The sequence below is a fragment of the Anoplolepis gracilipes genome, chromosome 4 (assembly GCF_047496725.1).
Source record: "Anoplolepis gracilipes chromosome 4, ASM4749672v1, whole genome shotgun sequence".
NCBI classification, from domain to species: Eukaryota; Metazoa; Arthropoda; class Insecta; order Hymenoptera; family Formicidae; genus Anoplolepis; species Anoplolepis gracilipes.
In genome coordinates, this window is record NC_132973.1 from 10,577,377 (window position 1) to 10,598,392 (window position 21,016).

The following is a 21,016-nucleotide window of genomic DNA, read 5'->3' on the forward strand; positions in this document are numbered from 1 at the left end:
AGTGCTCGCTCCGTCTCTGTTTATCCCGCGCGACCGCTCACCTCCTTCGCGAGGCGCCGCCGATAACCTCAACCCTTTCTAGCGTACGGCCGTGCGGCATGCGCTCTCACGCACGTGCGCGCGAGCGGGTTTACCTGACTTACCTGTGTGGTATACATGTGTATCTGGGAACTGCCGGAGGAATGGAATTTTCGTTGGAACGCGCAGTACGTTCGTGTGATGAGACTCTCTCTCACCATACGTTTGCGAGAAGGTAGACGGCTTTGATGGTATATACGGTCTTTATCGTGGAGGAACTTGGACAAAATTTCGAGCAAACGAGTTCTAATCAAGATTCTTTCGTATGTCGTATGCAACGATAATAGAACAAGATGATATCCAGAATCACGTTTACCGCGCAAGTTTAAATCTTGATTTATTATCGGGATGATATTTTATTTCTTTCGAACGTTGCTTATACCATCGTTGAGAGATATAGGTTGTAATCCAAAATTCACACTGCCAGTACTATATAGCAGCATATTGTTATCTTTGTTGATTACTGAATACTAGACGAAGATAAGAACATGCTGGCAGTGAATTTTTTGAAACACAGCCATAGCATTCATTCAGCTTTCTCGCTTCTCGAATTCCTGAGAGAATTGCATTGCTCGCGGATACTCGCAAAGAGAGATGCATTATTCGCCGTAGCAACGCGAGAACGGTGAAAGTCTCGCGGCCATAGGTATTAACACACACACACACACACACGTACGAGACCGAAACCATCCACAAAGAAGTTGACTAATATCCGCGACTTGAGAATTCGTGACTCGCGGATCGAGTGTAGTTAAAGAAAAAACGATAATCAAAGGGCATTTAAATCTCATTGAGACGGTAACATACGGAGCGACTTTTTCAGACTACGTTCGGATAATCTAAATTAATTAATGATCGATCATATTTCTATCACCTCGAACCTATCTATGCAAGCATGAAAGAGCTCAGTTTGACATCGGAATTTACAAGATATCCATGCACTCATTGTCAGATAAATCCGTTGTACAATGAGACAACGCGGGGCATATTCAGTGAATGCATCGCGCACACACACACACACACACACACGACAGGGCAGCGGTGGGTTCTACGGTGCGTTTCCACGAAAGGATTATGCTGAAACTGGTCCGCGCCGGTTGGTCCCGCAGTGTCGTAATCAGGTAAGCGTACACCCGTATCTCGCTCGGGGTGGCATGTTTATACGTAATACGTAGCATTTTGTACGCTTGCAAAGTAAAGTCTCGCGATCCCTTATCTTTCTCGCTATATATTTGGATACAGCTGCGTAATATCAAGGCAGAAAGATTATTGACCGAGAGACTCTTACTCGGCGCTGGCAGAATGCTCGGTCAGCGAGTTCATCTGGTATGGTCCATGCATATATGTGTATATATATATATATATGTCCCGCAGCTTCTCTCCCGCGGAGCCAAGTTTCCCTCCCTCGGTCACACGTTCCTGTACCCGCCTCTCCGCGCCACGACACGCGCGACCCATGCCTACCACTCCTTTCTGCCGGCGGTGCAACCTTCAAAGGCCACTGAATGCGTCCATGAATGAAGTAGGAAAGTTGCTGGAGTACAGATCGACCGGATGTATGCATACTAGGTGGGTAAGAAAACAAGAGCCGTCGCTGACTACGTCAGCGTGCGCGACTATCGATCAGAACCAGTTCTAGATCGCTGTCATGATACTAATGTACCGTATAATATCCGCGATCGTGTTTTACGTCTCCTTATGCATAGATAAGATATACGTAATTTAACTATTTAGAATAGGTATAAACCGCTCGCGCGGCGGTCTATTTTAATTGCGATATGAACTCGATTCCGGAACTAGTCTAGAGAGAAAGATCGGGGAAAGGAAGACAGATTGAAATCATTGCCGGCGAAATCGCCCTGCCAAGTACGCCTTGATCACGTAGCTATATAAACTTTACATTTTCCGAGCATTGATGCTACAAAGTTACAATCTTGGATTTAAAGTTCACGTCGTAGATTCAGCTGCGCTTTATCGACAATTGAGAGCATCTCGCAAAGTCTTGCCTTTCACATCGGAGTAGGATAGTTACCCGCGGCATACATACGAAGACGTTGAAATATATCTCGGAATAAATTGACTAAATGAGTCATATGTAAATAAGATTTGATAAAATATGTAAATGAGATTTAATAGGTTTAAATGATTTCTTTTTCGTCTCGCGCTTCTTGGAATGAAAATTAAAGCAACAGAAGAAGGTCTACACGTCATATAATACGATAATATAACGTAATGAAGTAAATGTGGCTGTTTACGCCTCGCATTTATTATCTAATTATCAAATTAGTAATACAATAGTTGTTTCAATTTGTAATGTCGCGTACGTGTATAAGTATATGACATTACAATTCAAGTGACGATTTTGTCTCACGAAATGGACCGTGGGAATACGATGGCGCGAGTAAACAGCGCGCAATATTTCAGGGGAACTCGTGGCAATCGCCTGCTTCTCGGTAGCATTTTCTTACTGTCATTCATGATACTACAGCACGGCAATAGGATGATTGCTTGACGGTCGGTGACTAAAGTGGATAAAGCCTTCTACAGTAATCTAACACGAGCCAGGACGCAGGGGTGCAGAGATTGGGCCCATCTCTCTTTTTTTTATATCGTGAATCGTCACTTTCTTTCATATTAATCGCCCCGTTAGTTACCTGTAATGGTAAACCAAACGCGTACGAAAAATCGAACGTACAGGGTGTGATTCGCCCGACATTCTCAGTCTTGTCACGGCGTATATCGCAATACGAAATATATATTTATTTGCTGATAAATTATTAAGTCCAGCAAATATTTGTGTCTATTGCATTTTTTATAAACGATAGAGAAGGTTAAAAAATATCCAGCCAGTTCGAAGGGACTTAAAATTTAGTTTACCCGATTTCGACGTCCCTGGAATGGCAGTAGTACTAACCCTGCTAACAGATTGGCAGACATACTCACCGCGAACTGACCTCTCTGTGATTTAGTTATATCTCTATGGATGCGTCGTCAAGTCACGCGTGTTTGATATTGCATGTAATAGAAAATAGAAGTGACAGGTTCGCGGTCGGTAAGGTGTTCAAAGGGCTCAAGTCGTGTTCGTCGTTTCCTCTTTATTGAATGAGCTTCCGCTGGTTCGACATCCTCTCGTTTCGAGATATTATGATTAGGTGAGTCCGTTATGTATATCGCAAATATTTTGTAATGAAATTTAAATTTATTACTGTTTTGAAATTATAGAAATATATTTTATAAACAGATTCTTAAAGATTAGAGCCACGTGATTTTTGTTTGGAAAAAGTGTCGGGTATATAATATTAATAATCAAAATTATTCTGAAAATTTTTATTAAATAAAACTCAAAGAAACGGCTTTTACAGTATATCTTATTGTTAGATTTGCAAGTAAAAAGTTATTAATTAATTTTTTTTTATTATTGATACTTTTTATCATCAATACTGTAGCGATATTCCTAGTTATAGAAATTCTTGATGATCTCGTTTTATTTGTGTCGTTTTATTATGTTTTATTTTTATTTATAGTATTTTTAATTTTTATATTATATTTAGCTTTTTTATTTTTAGTATTATATTTAATATTTTTAATCTTTATAAATTTTAGTTTTAATTTTAGTTTAAAGGAAAATGGACATTTTTTCTTCTCAGCGATAAAAAGATAATGATAATAAACGATGATTTTAATTAACAGCCGTTCAACATAACATTCTTCTCTTCTTCGAAACATGGTAAAGTTTTAGCTGAAGCTAAAAGTATGAGTATCAAATTTAAATTTCTAAGTCTATCAATTCCGTGGTCCAAGCATTGGCAATTTGAAGACTTAATCTATAAAAGGAGTATGAAATTGAAAGATAGAGTTTATTGAGAGATCGCATAAATGTTTGCTGTAAATTTTACCACCGGATTTAAACAGCGCCAAACGAAAAAAAAAGACAGCTTTTTGATTCTGCACAACCGTGAATTATCCTTTTGCAATGGCGATTTAAATTTAAAAAAACATGAAAATCGTGTCTCTTCAGAATTTTAAAATATTATTTGATACTTTGGAAATATCGTTTGACATTTCTTCAATCATCCTTGTGTTTTTAATCGAACCTAAAATTTGATTAAAAAATTTACCTTTCGATCAAACAATTTTTAACCCGTATTCAAGAAAACCTAATGACAAACTAATCTTTTTCGATTTTATCGGATACTTTGGAAATACGACAATTTTTAACTCGTATTTGTATTCAAATTAATTATAAGACAACACGAGAAGATGCTGTTATCGAACATTTTTAGATAAAAATGAAATATAGCCCGGAACGCTTAATAAGGACTTAATACGCGGGCAAAGGCAGCTCTGAGTTCTTCCGAGTCCTTTAAATTCTTCAGGCGATCATCGTTCGCGATTGCGCTTCTTCGCTTCTTCGCTTCTTCGGCTTCGTCGGGAGTCGGGAATTTCCTCTCTCTCTGCACCTACTCTCTCGGATAACGTTAATATCTACCTACGCGATGGTACGGTCGGGCACTACGCGGCGTTCGCTCAATCCGCAACACGTTTTTGCATTGCTTGCCGGTTGATTGCCCCTCGAGCACGCCGTTGATGACGTCAGCATTCTGGATGAGTCACTGTGCACAGAATGAGCTGCGTGCGTATGCACGCATAATTTATCTCGCACGTTCATGCGCGCATACACGTACACGCCGGCATTACACTCATTATACAAATATATATATATATTTTTTTTTTTCAGGTATTCTCTCTTACGAAATTAGTTTTCTTTTTGCAGTCTTCTCAGAGTTTCTGCTAGAACCGAACATTAGAGATACCGATATCACATTCTGTCCCTCTAGAGACAGAAACTCTGATAGATAATACGGCCGTTTTATCGGTCACATGATTTTTTTATTTACGACATCCGAGTGTTAGATATACATATAATGGTTCGCTTCATATTTTAGACTACATAGTTTAGCGAGAAGGAAACATAATTTTGTCAGCTTTAACTAGATCACCCATTGATTAATTTGAATATAGAAACGTAAAGATAAGCGCAATACAATTAATTAATTAAGTTATTAATTTATTAATATTTACGTTCTCTGACATATAAAGACAAGATATTATCTCATACGGATGTTTTATGACAAATTCATTCACATATGACAGAGGCATCATATATTTTTGCACGAATTTTCAAATAGAAAAACGATGTCAGTTCATATGCATCGTACTCGCGCGTGTGCTATATCCGTAAGTGCATACAACACAAGGACAAACGTTGTTGATTGCACGTATGCATAATATATCACCTATTATATAACGCCATAATAGCTGTCTTTACATTATGAATTTAAATCTGTACAAACATTTTATCAATATAATATTTCTTTCGAGATTTTGCAGCGAGATACACATAAGAGAAAAAATGAGACTAAGAAAATATGCATTAGATTAAAAAAAAGATATGTAGCAGATAATTTAATATTAATATGCATGCGTAATATTTTCTGATGACACGTGTGCAATCAATTGCATTATCGTCATAAATCAATCTACACGTGATATCAATAGTAAACAACGTTGTGACGCAGTGATTTTCAGGAACACTTTGTAAATCTATGTATAATGAGGGCTATATTTAATTTTTATCTAAATGTTCGATAAGAGCATCTTTTTACAATTAGTTTGTCATTAGGTTGTCTTGAATACGAGTAAAATATTGTTTGATCGAAAGGTAAATTTTTTAATCAAGTTTTAGGTTTGATTAAAAATTAAGATGATTGAAGAAATGTCAAATATATTTCCAAAGTATGGAATAATCTTTTAAAATTCTGAAGAGACGCGATTTTTGCGTGTCATTTTTTTAAATTTAAATCACGGTTACAAAAGTATGACTCACGGTAATGCAAAGAGTAAGTCGAGAAGCTGTGTTTTTTTGTTTGGCGCCGTTTAAATCCGATGATAAAATTTACAGCAAACATTTACGCAAAATTATCGCACGTTTCCGTCGAATCGTACGTGAAACTTTCGTATCAAAACATACATCTTTTAAAGCCGGTAAGTATAAATGATTAATACTGCTACTGCGCAATTAGCGATTATATATTTTCCTTCTAGTGCGACTTATTTTCTCGCATCATTCTTTAACTGAACTTATAAATCAATCACAACATTTATGTTTCGAACATTTTATATAAGAGTGGTGAATAAGATTTGTAATGAAAAGACAAGATCGACGGAAGAATACGGAGAACATTATCCTATCAATGTGAATGTTGCAACCTCGTGTAATACAAATATCAGATATCCATTCATTCTTCTTCTAATTTGAGTGTAAAGTGTACTTGTGAAAACATTAATGTACGATGATATATGTAAACGTCAAGTATAATTAACCCAAACTCTGATGTTTATCAAGTAAATACGTTACAATTGCTTAATCAAGCGTTATCATTGGTTTATTTTGATCTTGCTATGTATTTTTAGCAATTTAACTGATAGTGCAGTCTATCAGTTAACTCTGATAGTGCAGTCTATTCGAAAATCGATAAAAAGGAAAACACAGTATTGTATCGTCATGTATATGTGATGTGCCTTTAATAGCAATGAACATAATCGTCTACTATTTACATTACGTTCAAAAGAATCTGTGCGTATATATGTATATATATATATATATATATATATATATATATATATATATATATATATATAAATCTTTTACGTAAAAAAACTTTTCTGTGCGTTAGATTGTTTATTATTTGTATATATCTTGTCATTCGCCGTTTAATTTCATTAATCGTGACGAATGGTGTAAAATGAAATTTTAGATAAGATTTCGTAAAAAATGATACATGAAATAGTATATAATTGAGATTCAGTCTTGGAATATGGAAGATACCGATTGCTCGAAACGCTTGAAAAAGATTGGACAAAGCAAATGATGACATTAGTTTCTCAAGTGTTAATTTATCAATACAATATTTATCATAACTGAATACACACATTACGACGATATCGTTGACACCTGTGCTATCTAACCGTTACCCTACGTGACAATATGTCGAATAGAGGGTCGTGATTATGGGATGTCTTTGCGGGATGCGAAGATTGCGCAACAAGATGAACGCGAATGGAAACGCGAAATTAGGCGTTAACACGAGCCGTCACGCATATGACAATATACGTAGGGAATTCAGGGAACGTATGTTGCGTCAATTGAAACAGGACAAGACACACGACGAAATGATGTCCGTAGGGTAATGAATAATATTTCATCATTTGGTGAAATTTGGTCAATGAATTTAGAATTTAGTTTTTTTTTTATTGAAAATTAAATTAGCGATGCCCTTTTACATGACATCGTAATAGAATCCGTGAATACTCCTTTCGTTGATGTCGAGGATCATTTAATCTGGCAAGTTGTTTCCTTTATTCCTTTATTCATATGACGCTACTCGTGATAGAGATTACTTTGCTATGCTATACATATATCTACTGTGATCAGAGTGGGGGATCTCGATGTCTTAGTGTCACTCTATATAAGCTTTGTGATTTCTCGTTTCACTTTGGTAGTTCCCCAATTCGGGCGAACACTTCAAGGAAGCTTGGCAATTCGCTGTAAGTTACATCTTATTTCACAAAATCGTTGTTATTAATCTTAAGACGCATGTAAGATAGATGTATTCTCTCTGCTCGTTTATTCTTCCTTGATTCCTACAATTTGGTAATAATTATCAAATAGTGTATTAAATAATTTAGGTGATGACGGTTATTAAATATTTAACAAAGTTGAATTGAATGATTTAGTAATACAAACTGTTCCAGGCTAACCAAATCACACGTTAATGGGAGATTTTTGAAATCATTTGAAGATTTTTCCTCAGCGAAAAGAGAGAAAATCGAGGGAGATCATCATTTTTTGCACGTTCCCGATTTTTGTCATTATACATGTATATCTTTTTCTAAGCTTTACATTAAAATTCTATTAAAGTAAATTCTATCTGAAATTAACTGAAGAATATAGTTTTATTAATATTTTAACTCCGCAACATTTAGTTTGCGAAAAAATCCTCTTTTTCAATCACTTACAACTCAGAAATTATTAACGCCTCGACATCTTCGCTGAGGAAAAATCATCTCCAAATGATCTCAAGAATCTCCCATTAACAAGTGATTCGATAAGTCTAGGATACTCTATATTTATTTCTAATTTATTTATTAAATATGTAATTACTTCATACATATATTAATCATCAAAGATTTTATAACAAATATTAAAATTTAATGATTTTTAAATTGTCATTTAATTGTTATTTAATAATTGTTTTAAATTGTTATTTAATAATTGTTTTAAATTGTTATTTAATAATTGTTTTATTGACTCAATTATGAACAAAATTTGTTTTATAAGTGGACCAATTAAAGACTTAATAACTATTATTAGATATGATAAAAATTATCAAATTCAATTAAAATTTTATTAAATATATTCAATTAAAATTTACAATTAAATATATTTGTTAACTATTACCAATTAGGTTTTTCAGCGTAAGTAATGAAATTAATAAATATCAGGTAATTTATTATTTTTGTCAACTAAAAATATTATTTCATACAATAAAAAATGTTGAGAGAGCAATTTATAATTATCCATAGTAGAATTATCTATGTAATAGAATTTTTAATATATTTTCTTGTAATACGTTTTTCTCCTTATTACGATAAAATACCAAAAATTGGAGATATATAAAATGATTATCTAAAATTTATATCTTCCACATAAATCCGAATGTCTCTTGAATCAATATTTAATCGATATTTTCTTTTAAAATAGAAAAATACAAATTCTCTGAATCTTAAATTTTCAACGCATATGTAATTTACATTAAACTTTGCAGCATAACCGAGACCATTGATACATACGGTGTAAATACTCTTTTCCAATAAAATTTTTTATTGGTAAAATAAATAAGTAGTAAAGAAGACGCCAAATCTGTTGACTATAAGTCGACAATATTGACAGTATGTATCATCCTCCGCGTTACTCGTAACTTCGAAGGCCGCAGTCAAAGTCTACATCGATAATTTGTAAAGAGAAATCGTAGATAAAAATATGCTCCAGTTAGCATAAAAATCTAAAAATGTCTGGCAAACAAAGTTGCAGCGCCGAAGAATCACGTCATGTGACTCTGGTGCGACAATACGGCGAAGACGCTTTATTTCTTTTATAACCAGTTGAAACTGCTGTCTCGGTTTATTAGTTTACGTTTACGTAACCGGTTGAAACTGCTTTTGAGGATCTTAATGTTTGTGCGCTGTCAAGGGATGGACAATAACTCATTTGATCACGTGCGCATGTACATGGAAAAAATAATGCAAAAAAAACAATATAATTTATGTAATTGTGGAACACACTAACATTTAAGGAAAGCTCACTATATATATGTATACTACCTTACTATATATATATATACAGGGTGTTCCCAATTTAAATGGCAAAACTTCGGGAGTGTGTAGGGAACCGAAAAAGTAAGACAAAAAGTCCTTTAGAGATTTGCTCGTTTTGGAGAAAATCGCAAAAATTCAATCTCTCATTGTCAGTTGCTCTCTTGAGTTCATTGGCACCGAATAAACTTTCTGCTTCAAAATTCCTTACATATGTAAACACTTGATGTTATCCTTTACATTCTTTTGTTTGTTTACATTATTGCTTTCTTTTACGAGTTCTTAATCAGTCTTCGAGATATATTTAGTTAGTTGTACCAGAACAATGTCTAGCTGCAATTAATGCGGTCAGTGTTAGATGTAATGCTTGCATTGCTGCATGAAGGCAGCATTTTGAACAATATCTGCATTAAATGGATGATAACATGAATAAAATGTAAATAAATAAGTAGAAAAACGAAAACTTATTTTGTTTCTTTTTTTTGCGATTTTCTCCAAAATGGAGCAAAAACGAGCAAATCTCTAAAGGACTTTTTATCTTAGTTTCTCGGTCCCCTACACGCTCCAAAGTTTTGCCATTTAAATTGGGGACTGGTAATTAAGGAAAAACCTGCTAATGGCAGATTCTTGAGATCATTTGGAGTCGATTTTTCCTCAGCGAAAATATCAAGAGACATCATCATTTTTTGCAAGTTTCCAATTTTTCTCATTAAGTATATATCTTTGTAATTAAGCCTTAAATTAAAATTCTATTAAAGTAAGCTCTATCTAAAATTAACTAAAGAAGGTAATTTTTTTAACTTCAAAAAGTATGGTTTGCGAAAAGCGCCTTTTTTCAATCGCTTATAATTCGTAAATTATTGATACTTCGACATTTTCGAAAAATCGTCTCCAAATGATTTCAAGAATCTGCCATTAGCAGCTTTTTCACCAATTATCGGACACCCAATACATATATATTTTTTTTTTCCAATGTTTTATTAATATACTTATATTTTGTAAAGAAGTATTATAATTATTTAAATATTTTGATGCACAAAAACAAATGCATAATAAATAAAAACACAAGTACAAATTTACAATTTTTTTGACAATAAATGTTTTAATCTCTCGTTATATTATTTTTTTACAATAATTGTTTCTAAAAGGGAATGTATTTTTCATGTAATTTGTATTGTAAAATTTTTTCCATGTGTAATGACATATGTGGCTTACTCAACAACATTTCATGTATGTCGTTTTTCGTTTTTTTTATCTTGATTTTGTATTTCTTTAGGCGCGTTCGGGGAGACGCTATTAGCGTTAACAGCGTCGTTCTATCTTTGTTCAACTTTTAATGAGTAACAAAGATAGAATGACACTGTTAGCGCTAATAGCGTCTCCCCGAAAGCGCCCTTTATATCTACTTTATAAATATTGTGTTGTAACACTCAACCATATTCTTTTTATATCGATTTTTAAACCTTCTTCACCGTGGAATGATCCTTGTTTCAGTCACTATAGCGAGGTCGGTATATATTATACTTACTGGCTATCGTAGTTTATCTCTCGATAAATATCAATTATGTATATCATTAATAGTTACACTGAAATAAAAATCTTTGATAATTTATTAAGATGCATTTAGTAATGCATTTTTTTGAAATATTTGGTTATCATTAACAATTATCATAATAATAACAAAACATTTAGTAATAATTATAAACATTTTAAAAAAATATTTTGCGTTTAGTTGAGCCAATTAAATTGTGTCATAATTGTCCACTTATTGTTAGTTGAATATTCAAGGTTCCGAGTAACTTTGACCAAAGTTAATAAATATTATAACCAAGTTTTTCTCATTGTATATATATTAGTAATAAAATAATGAATTATATATTAATAATTATTATATAATTTAGCAGTTATTACATACATAATTTTTAGATACATTTCTATTGATTAATCAAATTGCAGCTGAATTGCAAATAAATTTGAATATAAATTGCGTCGATCAATTGCAAGTAAACTTGCTTGAAAAATTTTTAAGCTTCACGAACTTATACTTGCAGAAGAATGTACGTTTATTCTTGCACATGTACCACCCATCTTGCCCCTCCAAGTGTAATTCATAGTTAAAATCATACGTCCATACAGTGGCCACTCTACCACTGAAGAGTATATTGGTTCATATTAGTGGGAGGTGGCAGGTAGCTCTCTTTTAACGTTTCAATGCTCAGACACTCATTTCGTCCGCAAGCATCGTGGATCAAGCATCATTAAATGCCGACTTGCGACTCGTACTTGATACAACTATAGAACTAGTCAGACTCAAAATCTCAATCTCACGCGTGATTTTAACGGAGTACAAGTGCATCCTGCTAAGTCGGTCTAAGTTGATCTAAGATATTGAATATCATCACGGACATATCATTCGCCTATCAAACTATTGTCCATGTTGTCACATCTGTACGACATTCGACACGTACCGGAGTTGGCGTATATTTGGCGACAAACTACGATCGATAATTTTCGTAAAGACACGCAGAAAGCAAACGTGTACTATGATGCATTGCTGAGAACACCGAGATGTTGGCAAGAAACGAGAGATAGTTGATTGAAATAAGATATTGTTTGTACATACAAGAAGCAGGAAATTCCGCAAGTGATTGTAATACGTATCGCGAATTCAGCATCCACAGAAGAAATATCATCTTGCGAGAAATTTAAAGTATACACGTTGAAAGAAATCATTTTCGAGAGAGAAAGCATTCTTCATAGAGAAGCATTTTGTGTCCCTCATGAATTTACAAGAAAATTACATGCGCAAGATTTTATTAAGGAACACCAAGCATCAAAGTAAGTGTCAAAAAAACACTCGAAGAGCAAACGTATCGTATCTGTAACATCGAAATGTAAACTCTTACTGACAATTAGATTATACTTCTACTTCATTCTTTATTTTACGTTATCATCTAACGAGCATCGTATGACATTGCCAGCATTTTTTCCGCATTGTCAAAATCAATTGGCAATGTTGGACCGATTATGACATTTTCGACATTGAAGTTAACAATAATTACAAATCATTTGACCTTTCAGTGAAGAACCCTTTAACAAGCGCGCCAATTCGAGCTCTCTATACAACGGCTTGACCTCGTATCCTCTTCACGTATCATTAGCATCGTTTCTTCAACATCATACGCGATCATCGCTAAGACGCGCGTATGAAATCGTTTTATTTGTGTTTTTATTAAGACAGATATTTGTACAAGTGTTAAGACGCATAGAAATATTTTTAGTCCTATATTACAGGAAATAACGTATCTCCCGATTTTATTTCTGACGCTACAAAACAGGACATTGAAGTGGAAAAAAGGCTTTACATTAAAAAAACAATATATTTAAATACGTTTTATTTCATTAAGTATTCAAAAAACGATTTATAATCAAAAGCTTTATATAATAGATGGATTAATAGAACGTTTCATCGATTTTTTGTATAAGGATTGAAATATATTGTAATTATAGTTATTATATATACACTATTAATTATATATACACTTTGTTATCAAGATATCTGTAATTATGAAGTCTATTCCACATTCCACTTTGATGATATGCATAAATATTGATTTAATTACTTGAATACTCGGATATTATTTATGTGTATAACTTACTAACATTTCTACTTTTACGATTATCTGGATAGCATTAGCTATTTAGATATGTTTATCTATATTATAACTGTCATCCTGTTATGATAATCTTTGAAAAATACGTCAATTAATTTGAGATAATAAAATAATATTCAAGATAGAATAATTGTCGCGTTTTACACATATTTATTTAATTCGCTTTTAAACGTGAGACGGAAATTGATGGTAATATTTTATGTTTGTAATTATCTAGAATTGCAACCTACAAAAGATATCTCAGTCTCGCCAAATATTATTTTAATGATAAATTTTTTGAACTCGAGTTTTCCTCAAGTGTTGAGATATAATAAATACTTCTAGAATTATAAACGAATAAAAAAGAAGAAGATTTCTCGCAAACTATGTTTCAAGAAACCAAATGAATACTACATTCTTTTAATCTGATGGAATCTTATTTTGAGGTATCAGTAAAAGATGTACGTTGCAAAGAAATAGAAAGTTGCCATAAATTATGACATTTATTCCTTCGATATTTTGAAAGAAATCAACCGCTAATCCACAAGTTAGCCAAGAATCTGCCATTAATCTGTCACGTTCCATTGACATTTTGTATATACGTTTTTGCAATCAAATATAAATTATGCATCTCGATTCTGTCGACACGCACCGTTCTTATAATTAATAGTCATGTATAGTAATCTTTTTACGATTATTACAAAAAATAATTCCCAGAATTTCTCACTTATATTATCAGGATGTTTTATTGAAAAATAGCCAATTTTAATTTACAAGTTTCGAAGTTTCTAGATGGAATTGCTCAATGTTTAATACTCAAGTTCACAAATTTAATCGTAAATGAAACGATTCTGTGTCGCGTCGTAAAGGAACGCGCGTGATATTCGTTCATTAGCGAGTATTTGGTACAGGATGTCGTGTCGTTTCCTAGAGTGGCGTTAAACCGCGAACCGTCCCCCTCGCAATTACATCGTTAAGCTTCTGTTCTTTTCGTGATATAAATGACCGGTCAAGCTTCTTATAAAACTTGCTCTAAATTCGATATTTTTAAATATAATATATAAATTATTAAATATGGATATATTTATTTATAAAATATAATATGCGCGATAAAATAATAAATAATATATATATATATAATAAAAGATTAAATTCCATCACATGTATATCATTATCAGCAGGCATATTATATGTATCTGACATGTTATCTTGACGTTAAGTACTTGAAAATTTGTTATTTTAAATATGTAAAACTTAAAAAACTTGTGCATCAGCTTTTATTATACCTCCGAGCCAAATCGATAATAACAGAGGGTAAATTGTCTCTCGAGTGGTAAAATACTTCCCTTGAGAAACTACCCTTCAACAAGACCGTGTGGCCTAACGGATAAGGCGTCGGACTTCGGATCCGAAGATTGCAGGTTCGAGTCCTGTCACGGTCGAAGTGTTTTTTTTTGTCCTCAAATCGAGTCATTTATATTACATAATTTATTCTTTGAAAAATCCAAATGACAGATATATAACTAATTAATTTTTATTATTGTATTTTTATTTTATTTTATCTTTCTAATGTGTATGGAGATTTAAACAAGTTTGTTCCTCAAAATAATTATTTTATTTTATTGTACTTTTGTAATACATATTACATATATTTTTATAATCTTATCATAAGAATGTTTAATATTTTTACATCAGATTATGTATTGCGACATTTTTTTTACTATTTACGAGGATAATTTAAAAAAAATGACAATATTTGCTACGATTTATTTCGTCAATAGCTAATGATTAGTAACAATGTCGATAGCCAATTATTACCAAGCGAGAATTAGAACGCAATGTTACGTATAGCGGCTTGTACGTTGTTCATAATAGAATTGTGGGAACTAGTAATAAATTAAATGATCGCAAAACAGTGCAAAGTTAAGACACATTCAATGTTTTTTCCGAGTACTGTGCGTGTATCAAGGACATCCTCGAAGTACGCTTCAAAGGTGATAATCGCGAATAATATGTCGATTTAATAACACTTTGTTTGATTAGCATAGAGCAAAAATAATACAAATATAACGCAAATTATTTTTATGTATTAATGCAAAATAATGCACAAATTTTATATATTCCATATCTTTGTAAACATAATAGAAGAATTATACTTGCAGAGAAAAATATAATATTAAATGTTGAACGCGCAGCTTATATATATTTGATAATATTGTTTTTAAGAAAGATGGGTTATAATAATAAATAATAAACGGTTGTCTGTATGTGTGTGGGATGAAAAGACAGCCAATGATCCCGAGATGTGTGTTAGAGATCTACGCTAGGTCACTGTTCGCAAGGCTCTATTCCATCATTAATCCAATTACAAGCTAATCTCGCTCGAATTCACATTAACGATAACACGCGATAGTGTTTCATCGTGAAATTATAGGTTCATAACGCGAGGGAATGTCGACCCACGGTGTCAAACTATAACGACTAGTACTTTAGGAATATTGCACACATCACACATACGCTCGACGTTGTTAGATGAATTCGTATAATTTCATCCGCGCTTTTCCAAGCTATTACGTAAATGAACCGTTAACGAGTTCATAAAACGTAGCGACATAAAACGGTAAAAACAAAATCTTGATGTGGATACCACTGGTGTGATGCACGCGTAATCGATAAAATAAAAGTTTCATAAGTTTTATTCGATCTGTTTCAGTTTACGAGCGAGCGCAAAACCCAGCCCCGCCGACGAGCAGCAGCAGATCAGCGCAGATTCAGCAGGAAGACTTCGCCCAGACTTACCGATTCGCAACAACTATATCGGCTTGATCTTCGACCAAGGTACCTGTCGAACGCGAGGGTTCAATATCTGATTTTTTTAACCAAGGCAGCTTCACCCACACGCGCCGACATCGTAGAATGGTAGAAGGTGAACCCGACACAAAGCGCAATATTAGTACGTATAGTTCTCTCTCTCTCTCTCTCTCTCTCTCTCTCTCTCTCTCTCTCTCTCTCTCTAAGTTTATTAAAATTTCTGCTCTGGTCATTTATATTACAAATTTTAATTTTAATACGACAGAGTGTGATGTAAAAGACGAGCGGCTAAACGGTTGCGGTTCTAAGGACCTCGAACTTGCCCGTAAGTTATAAATTCAAAAATCATATATTTTTATATTCATAATAAACCAAGTTTACGATTTATATAATTAATTATATATTTATATTGCAATCACAGGCATCGGATTAAAAGGCAAGACTCTCGATCCAGAGAAGGGATCCTATGTTCAAGCCGATTTCGAAAAAGCCATTGAACTAAGCGGTGAGTTTATTTATTCCGACAATTAAAGCGCAATAATTATATTTTTTAAAAATGCTTATTACATCATTATTAATCATTATATCTCTTTACAGAATATGGCAAGTTTCATTACTTCCTGCTCGCGGTATGCGGCTTCGTCAGCACCAGCGAGGAGATGGACGTGATTTCCATGTCCTTCATCCTGCCAAGTGCACAATGTGATCTGAAGCTCAATACTCAAGCGAAGGGATGGCTCAACTCAATCATCTTCATCGGGATGATGGCCGGGGCGTACGCGTGGGGCTCCATAGCGGACGCTCTCGGTCGTCGGAAAGTCCTGATCGCTATCTCATTCATGAACGCCCTGTGCATTGTAGCTTCTAGTTTCAGCCAAACGTACGAACTCTTCATGTTGTTCCGTTTCTTGAATGGTGCAGCGTAAGTATCAAAATCCACATGTGATCTCGATGACAATCGTCGGCTAGCACGACGTGGATCTGGATTACGCAATAATATCTCAGCAACGAAAAGATTGAATAATTTAGTAACATTCTAGGCTGGGAGGTAGCGGACCTGTCATCTGGTCGTATTTCGCTGAATTTCAGCCAAAGTCCAAACGCGGCTCAATGCTGTCCTTCATGGCGGCATTCTGGACGTTAGGAAATCTTTTCGTGGCTGGTACGTTTTGATAATTAGTAGTTATAGTTTTCTCTTAATATATACACATTGATATATTTGCGAGTCTTCTTTGCATTCACAGGTTTAGCATGGTTGATCATCCCTAGAGAAATGGGTTTCACGAGTTCGACATTCACCTACAATTCTTGGCGAATCTTCCTGTTGATCTGCGCTATTCCGTCGTTCGTTGTGACGGGGTTGCTTCTATTACTCCCCGAATCTCCCAAGTATCTCTTGTCCTCTGGAAAGTATGAGGAGGCACTTGAGATCTTTCGCAAAATATATGTAATTAATACCGGTAAACCACGTGACACCTACATGGTAATTAGACTTTGAATGATTTAATCAAAATGAAGAAAGTAAAATTAATTTTCATCGAATGCATAAAATATTTATAACGTAATTTTTCACACGCAGGTAAAAGAACTGATTCTCGATGACTTTCAAGATTCGAATCTGGTGAAAGACGAAGTCGAGGAGAAGAGCAAATGCAAAACTATGTTGAGTGACATTGTGGAGAATAGTAGACAACTATTTGTAACGCCTATTCTTCGTTTCACGATAATATCGATTGTTATTAATTTCACTTTTCACATCGGTTATTACGGTCTCATGATGTGGTTCCCGGAACTGTTCAATCGTTTCGATGAATACCATCGTGATCAACCGGGTGTAGTGGCCTCGATATGCCAGGTCACCGATTATGTCGTTAATAAGGGTTCGCATAGCATCGAAAATGTTTGCTCGGATAAAATAGGAACGTCCGTCTTTATGGAATCCCTTATCACAGTGGCGTCCGCTATACCTGCCAATATCATCGCTGTCCTGGGGATGGATCGCCTTGGGCGTAAATTTTTTCTAGGTATTTTACAAATAATATAACAGAAAGCAATAAGGATATTTTATTGCGAAAAAAACACAAAATTTTATATAGTTTTTTTAAAATATTTTTTTAACACTATATATACGCACATTTATATGAACACAACCAACTATATAGACATTTCTTTGCAGTGTTCAGTACATTCTCATCGGGACTTTGCTCGATCGGTTTATATTTCGTATACAACAAGTATCAGAATTTGACTGTGTCGGCTATCTTTAGTGGCGCAATAAGTTGCGGTAATGCGGCTCTGGACTGTCTCATTACTGAGGTATTCCCGACGCAATTGCGTGCAACTGGAATCGCCATATCAATGGTTGCCGCCCGTCTTGGCGGGATAATTGGTAATATCGTTATAGCCCAGCTGCTGGACATGTATTGTCCAGCACCGACCTTCATAGTGGCTGCTCTTCTGATTGGTAAGCACGACTATATACAATATCTTTTCTAACTTTTACATTCAATTCTTCTTTTTTATTCAATTCTATACTCAACTCTATTTTTTTTGCAGGAGGAGGCTTATTGTGTTTATTCTTACCGAACACAACGCGCGAGCCACTTTCCTGACCCTAGCAGAAGTCCACATTCATCAATCTACAATCATTTATATATTTCTTTCGAGTACAAGCGTCTCATTGAATTTTATAAGCTTTTGAATTACTAAATTACAGCATTGTATAGAGGAAAATTTAAATTTTGAAAATATTTTCATTTTATAAGTAGAAAACTACAGAATCTCTATTGTTTATAATAATTCTTATTGATAAAGAAAAGAGATTTTTAAGCAGAACATTATGCAGCGGAATAGTATAAGAAAATATGAAGAAAATATGAACAAAAAAGCATCTAATTGTAAGATGCTAATTAGTACAAGAAAGATGTAACAGAATTAGATATTTTAGTAGAATTTTATATATATATATATATATATATTGATATTATAATCACATAGAATTTAGATAAAATAATTAAAATATGAATTAAATATGTCATAAACTAATATATTATAAAATTTTTTTCTTATATCCCTTTATATACAGGAAGAAAATTTTAAATTTATATATTATATGAAAAAAATATATTTTTACATTTTTTTTTTTATAAAGCAAATATAACTAGAAAAATATTTTATTTAGTACTATAAAAATTGTAAATTATGATTTCTTTTATTTGTTAACGATTACATTTGTTTATGCATCAAAATCTTTAAATACTTATATTTCTTTGTAAAATGTAATACCTACATACTTAAAAAAATGATTTTTCTCACGTTTCATGATTATATAGAATTATTATCACATTTTATCCATGTATATGTCGAAAATATTTACTAAATAAATTCAGTAAACGATATAAATTTATCATTTTACTTGTGAGATAACTTTAATATATAGATCCTAATATATAAAATAATTAAAAAACTAGCATAAAAGAAAAAGAAATATTTTTTGAGGCATATATAAGCTTTTTATATACTTTCCAAATTTTCTTTTCGTATAATTGAAAGTCATAGCAGGTACGTACATAAAATATGTTGTACATAAGATATGTTTCTTTAGAATAGGAATTAAATAAAAAAGAGACAAGATATGAAGTAAAATCTCCATTTTTTCAATATATTTAACATATCCACATAAAGTATGAAATTATTCCCTCATCATCTTCTCCTTTTGTCTAGCAAGCTTTTTCTTGCTAAGCTTCTTCTTTGATGGCTCTTCTTCTGTGGCTTTCGCAACAACATCCTCCTTTTCTGTTAAGATCACTTCAATGTGACAGGGTGAGCTCATGTAAGCTATAAATATTACAAATCATAACACTAATATAATGCATTTCAATGAAATAAATTTTTAAGGAATTAGATTCTTTTATATATAATACACTTACGATTTATACGCCCATGAGCTCTATACGTCCTCCTGCGAAGGCAAGGTGCATGATTAACCTGTATATGCTCAATAACAAGACGATCCACATCGAGTCCCTTGTAATCTGCATTGCTTTCAGCATTTTTCAGAAGCTGCAGCAGAAACTCTGCTGATTTTTTAGGCCAACGACCTAAAATAACAAAATTGCTATAAATACTTGTATTTTAATTAAAATTAAACTTTATGATATAACTCAAGTATTTGATTAATTACATATAGTGATTTTAGAATAATGCTCGCAGAAACTTTAGGTACCTTGCGTAGTGCCGAATTGTTTGGCTTGGGCACATCTACCGACACCACCATTGAACCTACGGAAAGGAACGCATTCCTTATATTCGATGACATTTTTCAGGTATTTCTGCGCCCTTCGCAGAGCCATACTTTTGATAGCACGTGCTGCCTCATGAGTGTTCTATAACGTAAAGAGAAAAATACCCGATTGTAAACATGAATCTCTTTTGTGAGAGGTTATGTTTCTTCAAAAAGAGAAAAATATTTACCTTAAAATGCACGCGAAGATTGGAACCACGTGCCTTGCACGACTTGGTCTGGTTGACCGGTTCGTGGGAGTAACGACCCATTGCGTCCTGAAATCACAGACAAATCGATCACGACTCCGTCGGCTTCAAGTCGGCTCTCCCTGCGACCATAAGTAGTATGACTATGGTCAGCAGCGATTCGTCATGCCGTATTTCTTTCGCGATTTTGTCAATTCTCGCGAACGGACGCAACATTTTTCGCGCCTAGTTTGCAGCTCATGATTTTCTACTCGAAAAATTATGTTTTCCGGAATCCCTATTTCAATGCTGAGCTGGATGCGAACAGATTCAAGAAACATGACATCGTCGACATACATACCTCTCGACACCACGATTTTGAAGGAAAAGTCGTCTCTCGTAACTAGCGAGTAGCGTCTGACTTCCTGTACGCATCCAAGGGTACCAACTGAAAACTAGGGCTGTGTTCCAAAATTCACTGCCAGTACTGCCAGCATGTTATTATCTTTGTCTAGTACTAGTGAACAACAAGGATGACAATATGCTGGCAGTACCTGGCAGTACGCAGT

General features: G+C 33.8%; 2 protein-coding genes and 1 non-coding gene across 9 annotated transcripts; 2 read left to right on the forward strand and 1 right to left on the reverse strand.

The window, feature by feature from the left end:
* The first annotated feature begins 578 nt into the window (after positions 1-578).
* On the forward strand, positions 579-18,973 carry LOC140665160 (synaptic vesicle glycoprotein 2B). 7 transcript variants are annotated; one of them, XM_072890921.1, is made up of 11 exons: positions 579-1,199; positions 1,453-1,647; positions 15,880-16,119; positions 16,243-16,302; positions 16,399-16,482; positions 16,575-16,899; positions 17,018-17,139; positions 17,222-17,460; positions 17,557-18,001; positions 18,154-18,441; positions 18,534-18,973. In XM_072890921.1, exons 3-11 carry the CDS (start codon positions 16,083-16,085, stop codon positions 18,587-18,589), a joined length of 1,656 nt encoding a protein of 551 aa, XP_072747022.1. In that variant the 5' UTR covers positions 579-1,199; positions 1,453-1,647; positions 15,880-16,082; the 3' UTR covers positions 18,590-18,973. The 7 variants fall into 7 exon arrangements, with proteins under 7 accessions (XP_072747022.1, XP_072747021.1, XP_072747024.1 ...); XM_072890920.1 differs by lacking the exons at positions 579-1,199; positions 1,453-1,647 and adding an exon at positions 3,054-3,230; XM_072890923.1 differs by lacking the exons at positions 579-1,199; positions 1,453-1,647 and adding an exon at positions 6,335-6,353.
* On the forward strand, positions 14,536-14,608 carry Trnar-ucg (transfer RNA arginine (anticodon UCG)). Its single transcript has one exon. It is a non-coding gene; the product is annotated as a tRNA-Arg (tRNA).
* A 639-nt stretch (positions 18,974-19,612) lies between the features above and the next one.
* On the reverse strand, positions 19,613-20,921 carry Rpl17 (ribosomal protein L17). Its single transcript, XM_072890939.1, has 5 exons — positions 20,809-20,921; positions 20,451-20,537; positions 20,203-20,362; positions 19,907-20,077; positions 19,613-19,814 (listed from the first exon to the last, which is right to left on the reverse strand). The coding sequence occupies exons 2-5, from the start codon at positions 20,529-20,531 to the stop codon at positions 19,669-19,671; spliced, it is 558 nt and encodes a 185-aa protein (XP_072747040.1). The 5' UTR covers positions 20,532-20,537; positions 20,809-20,921; the 3' UTR covers positions 19,613-19,668.
* Between the last annotated feature and the right edge of the window lie 95 nt (positions 20,922-21,016).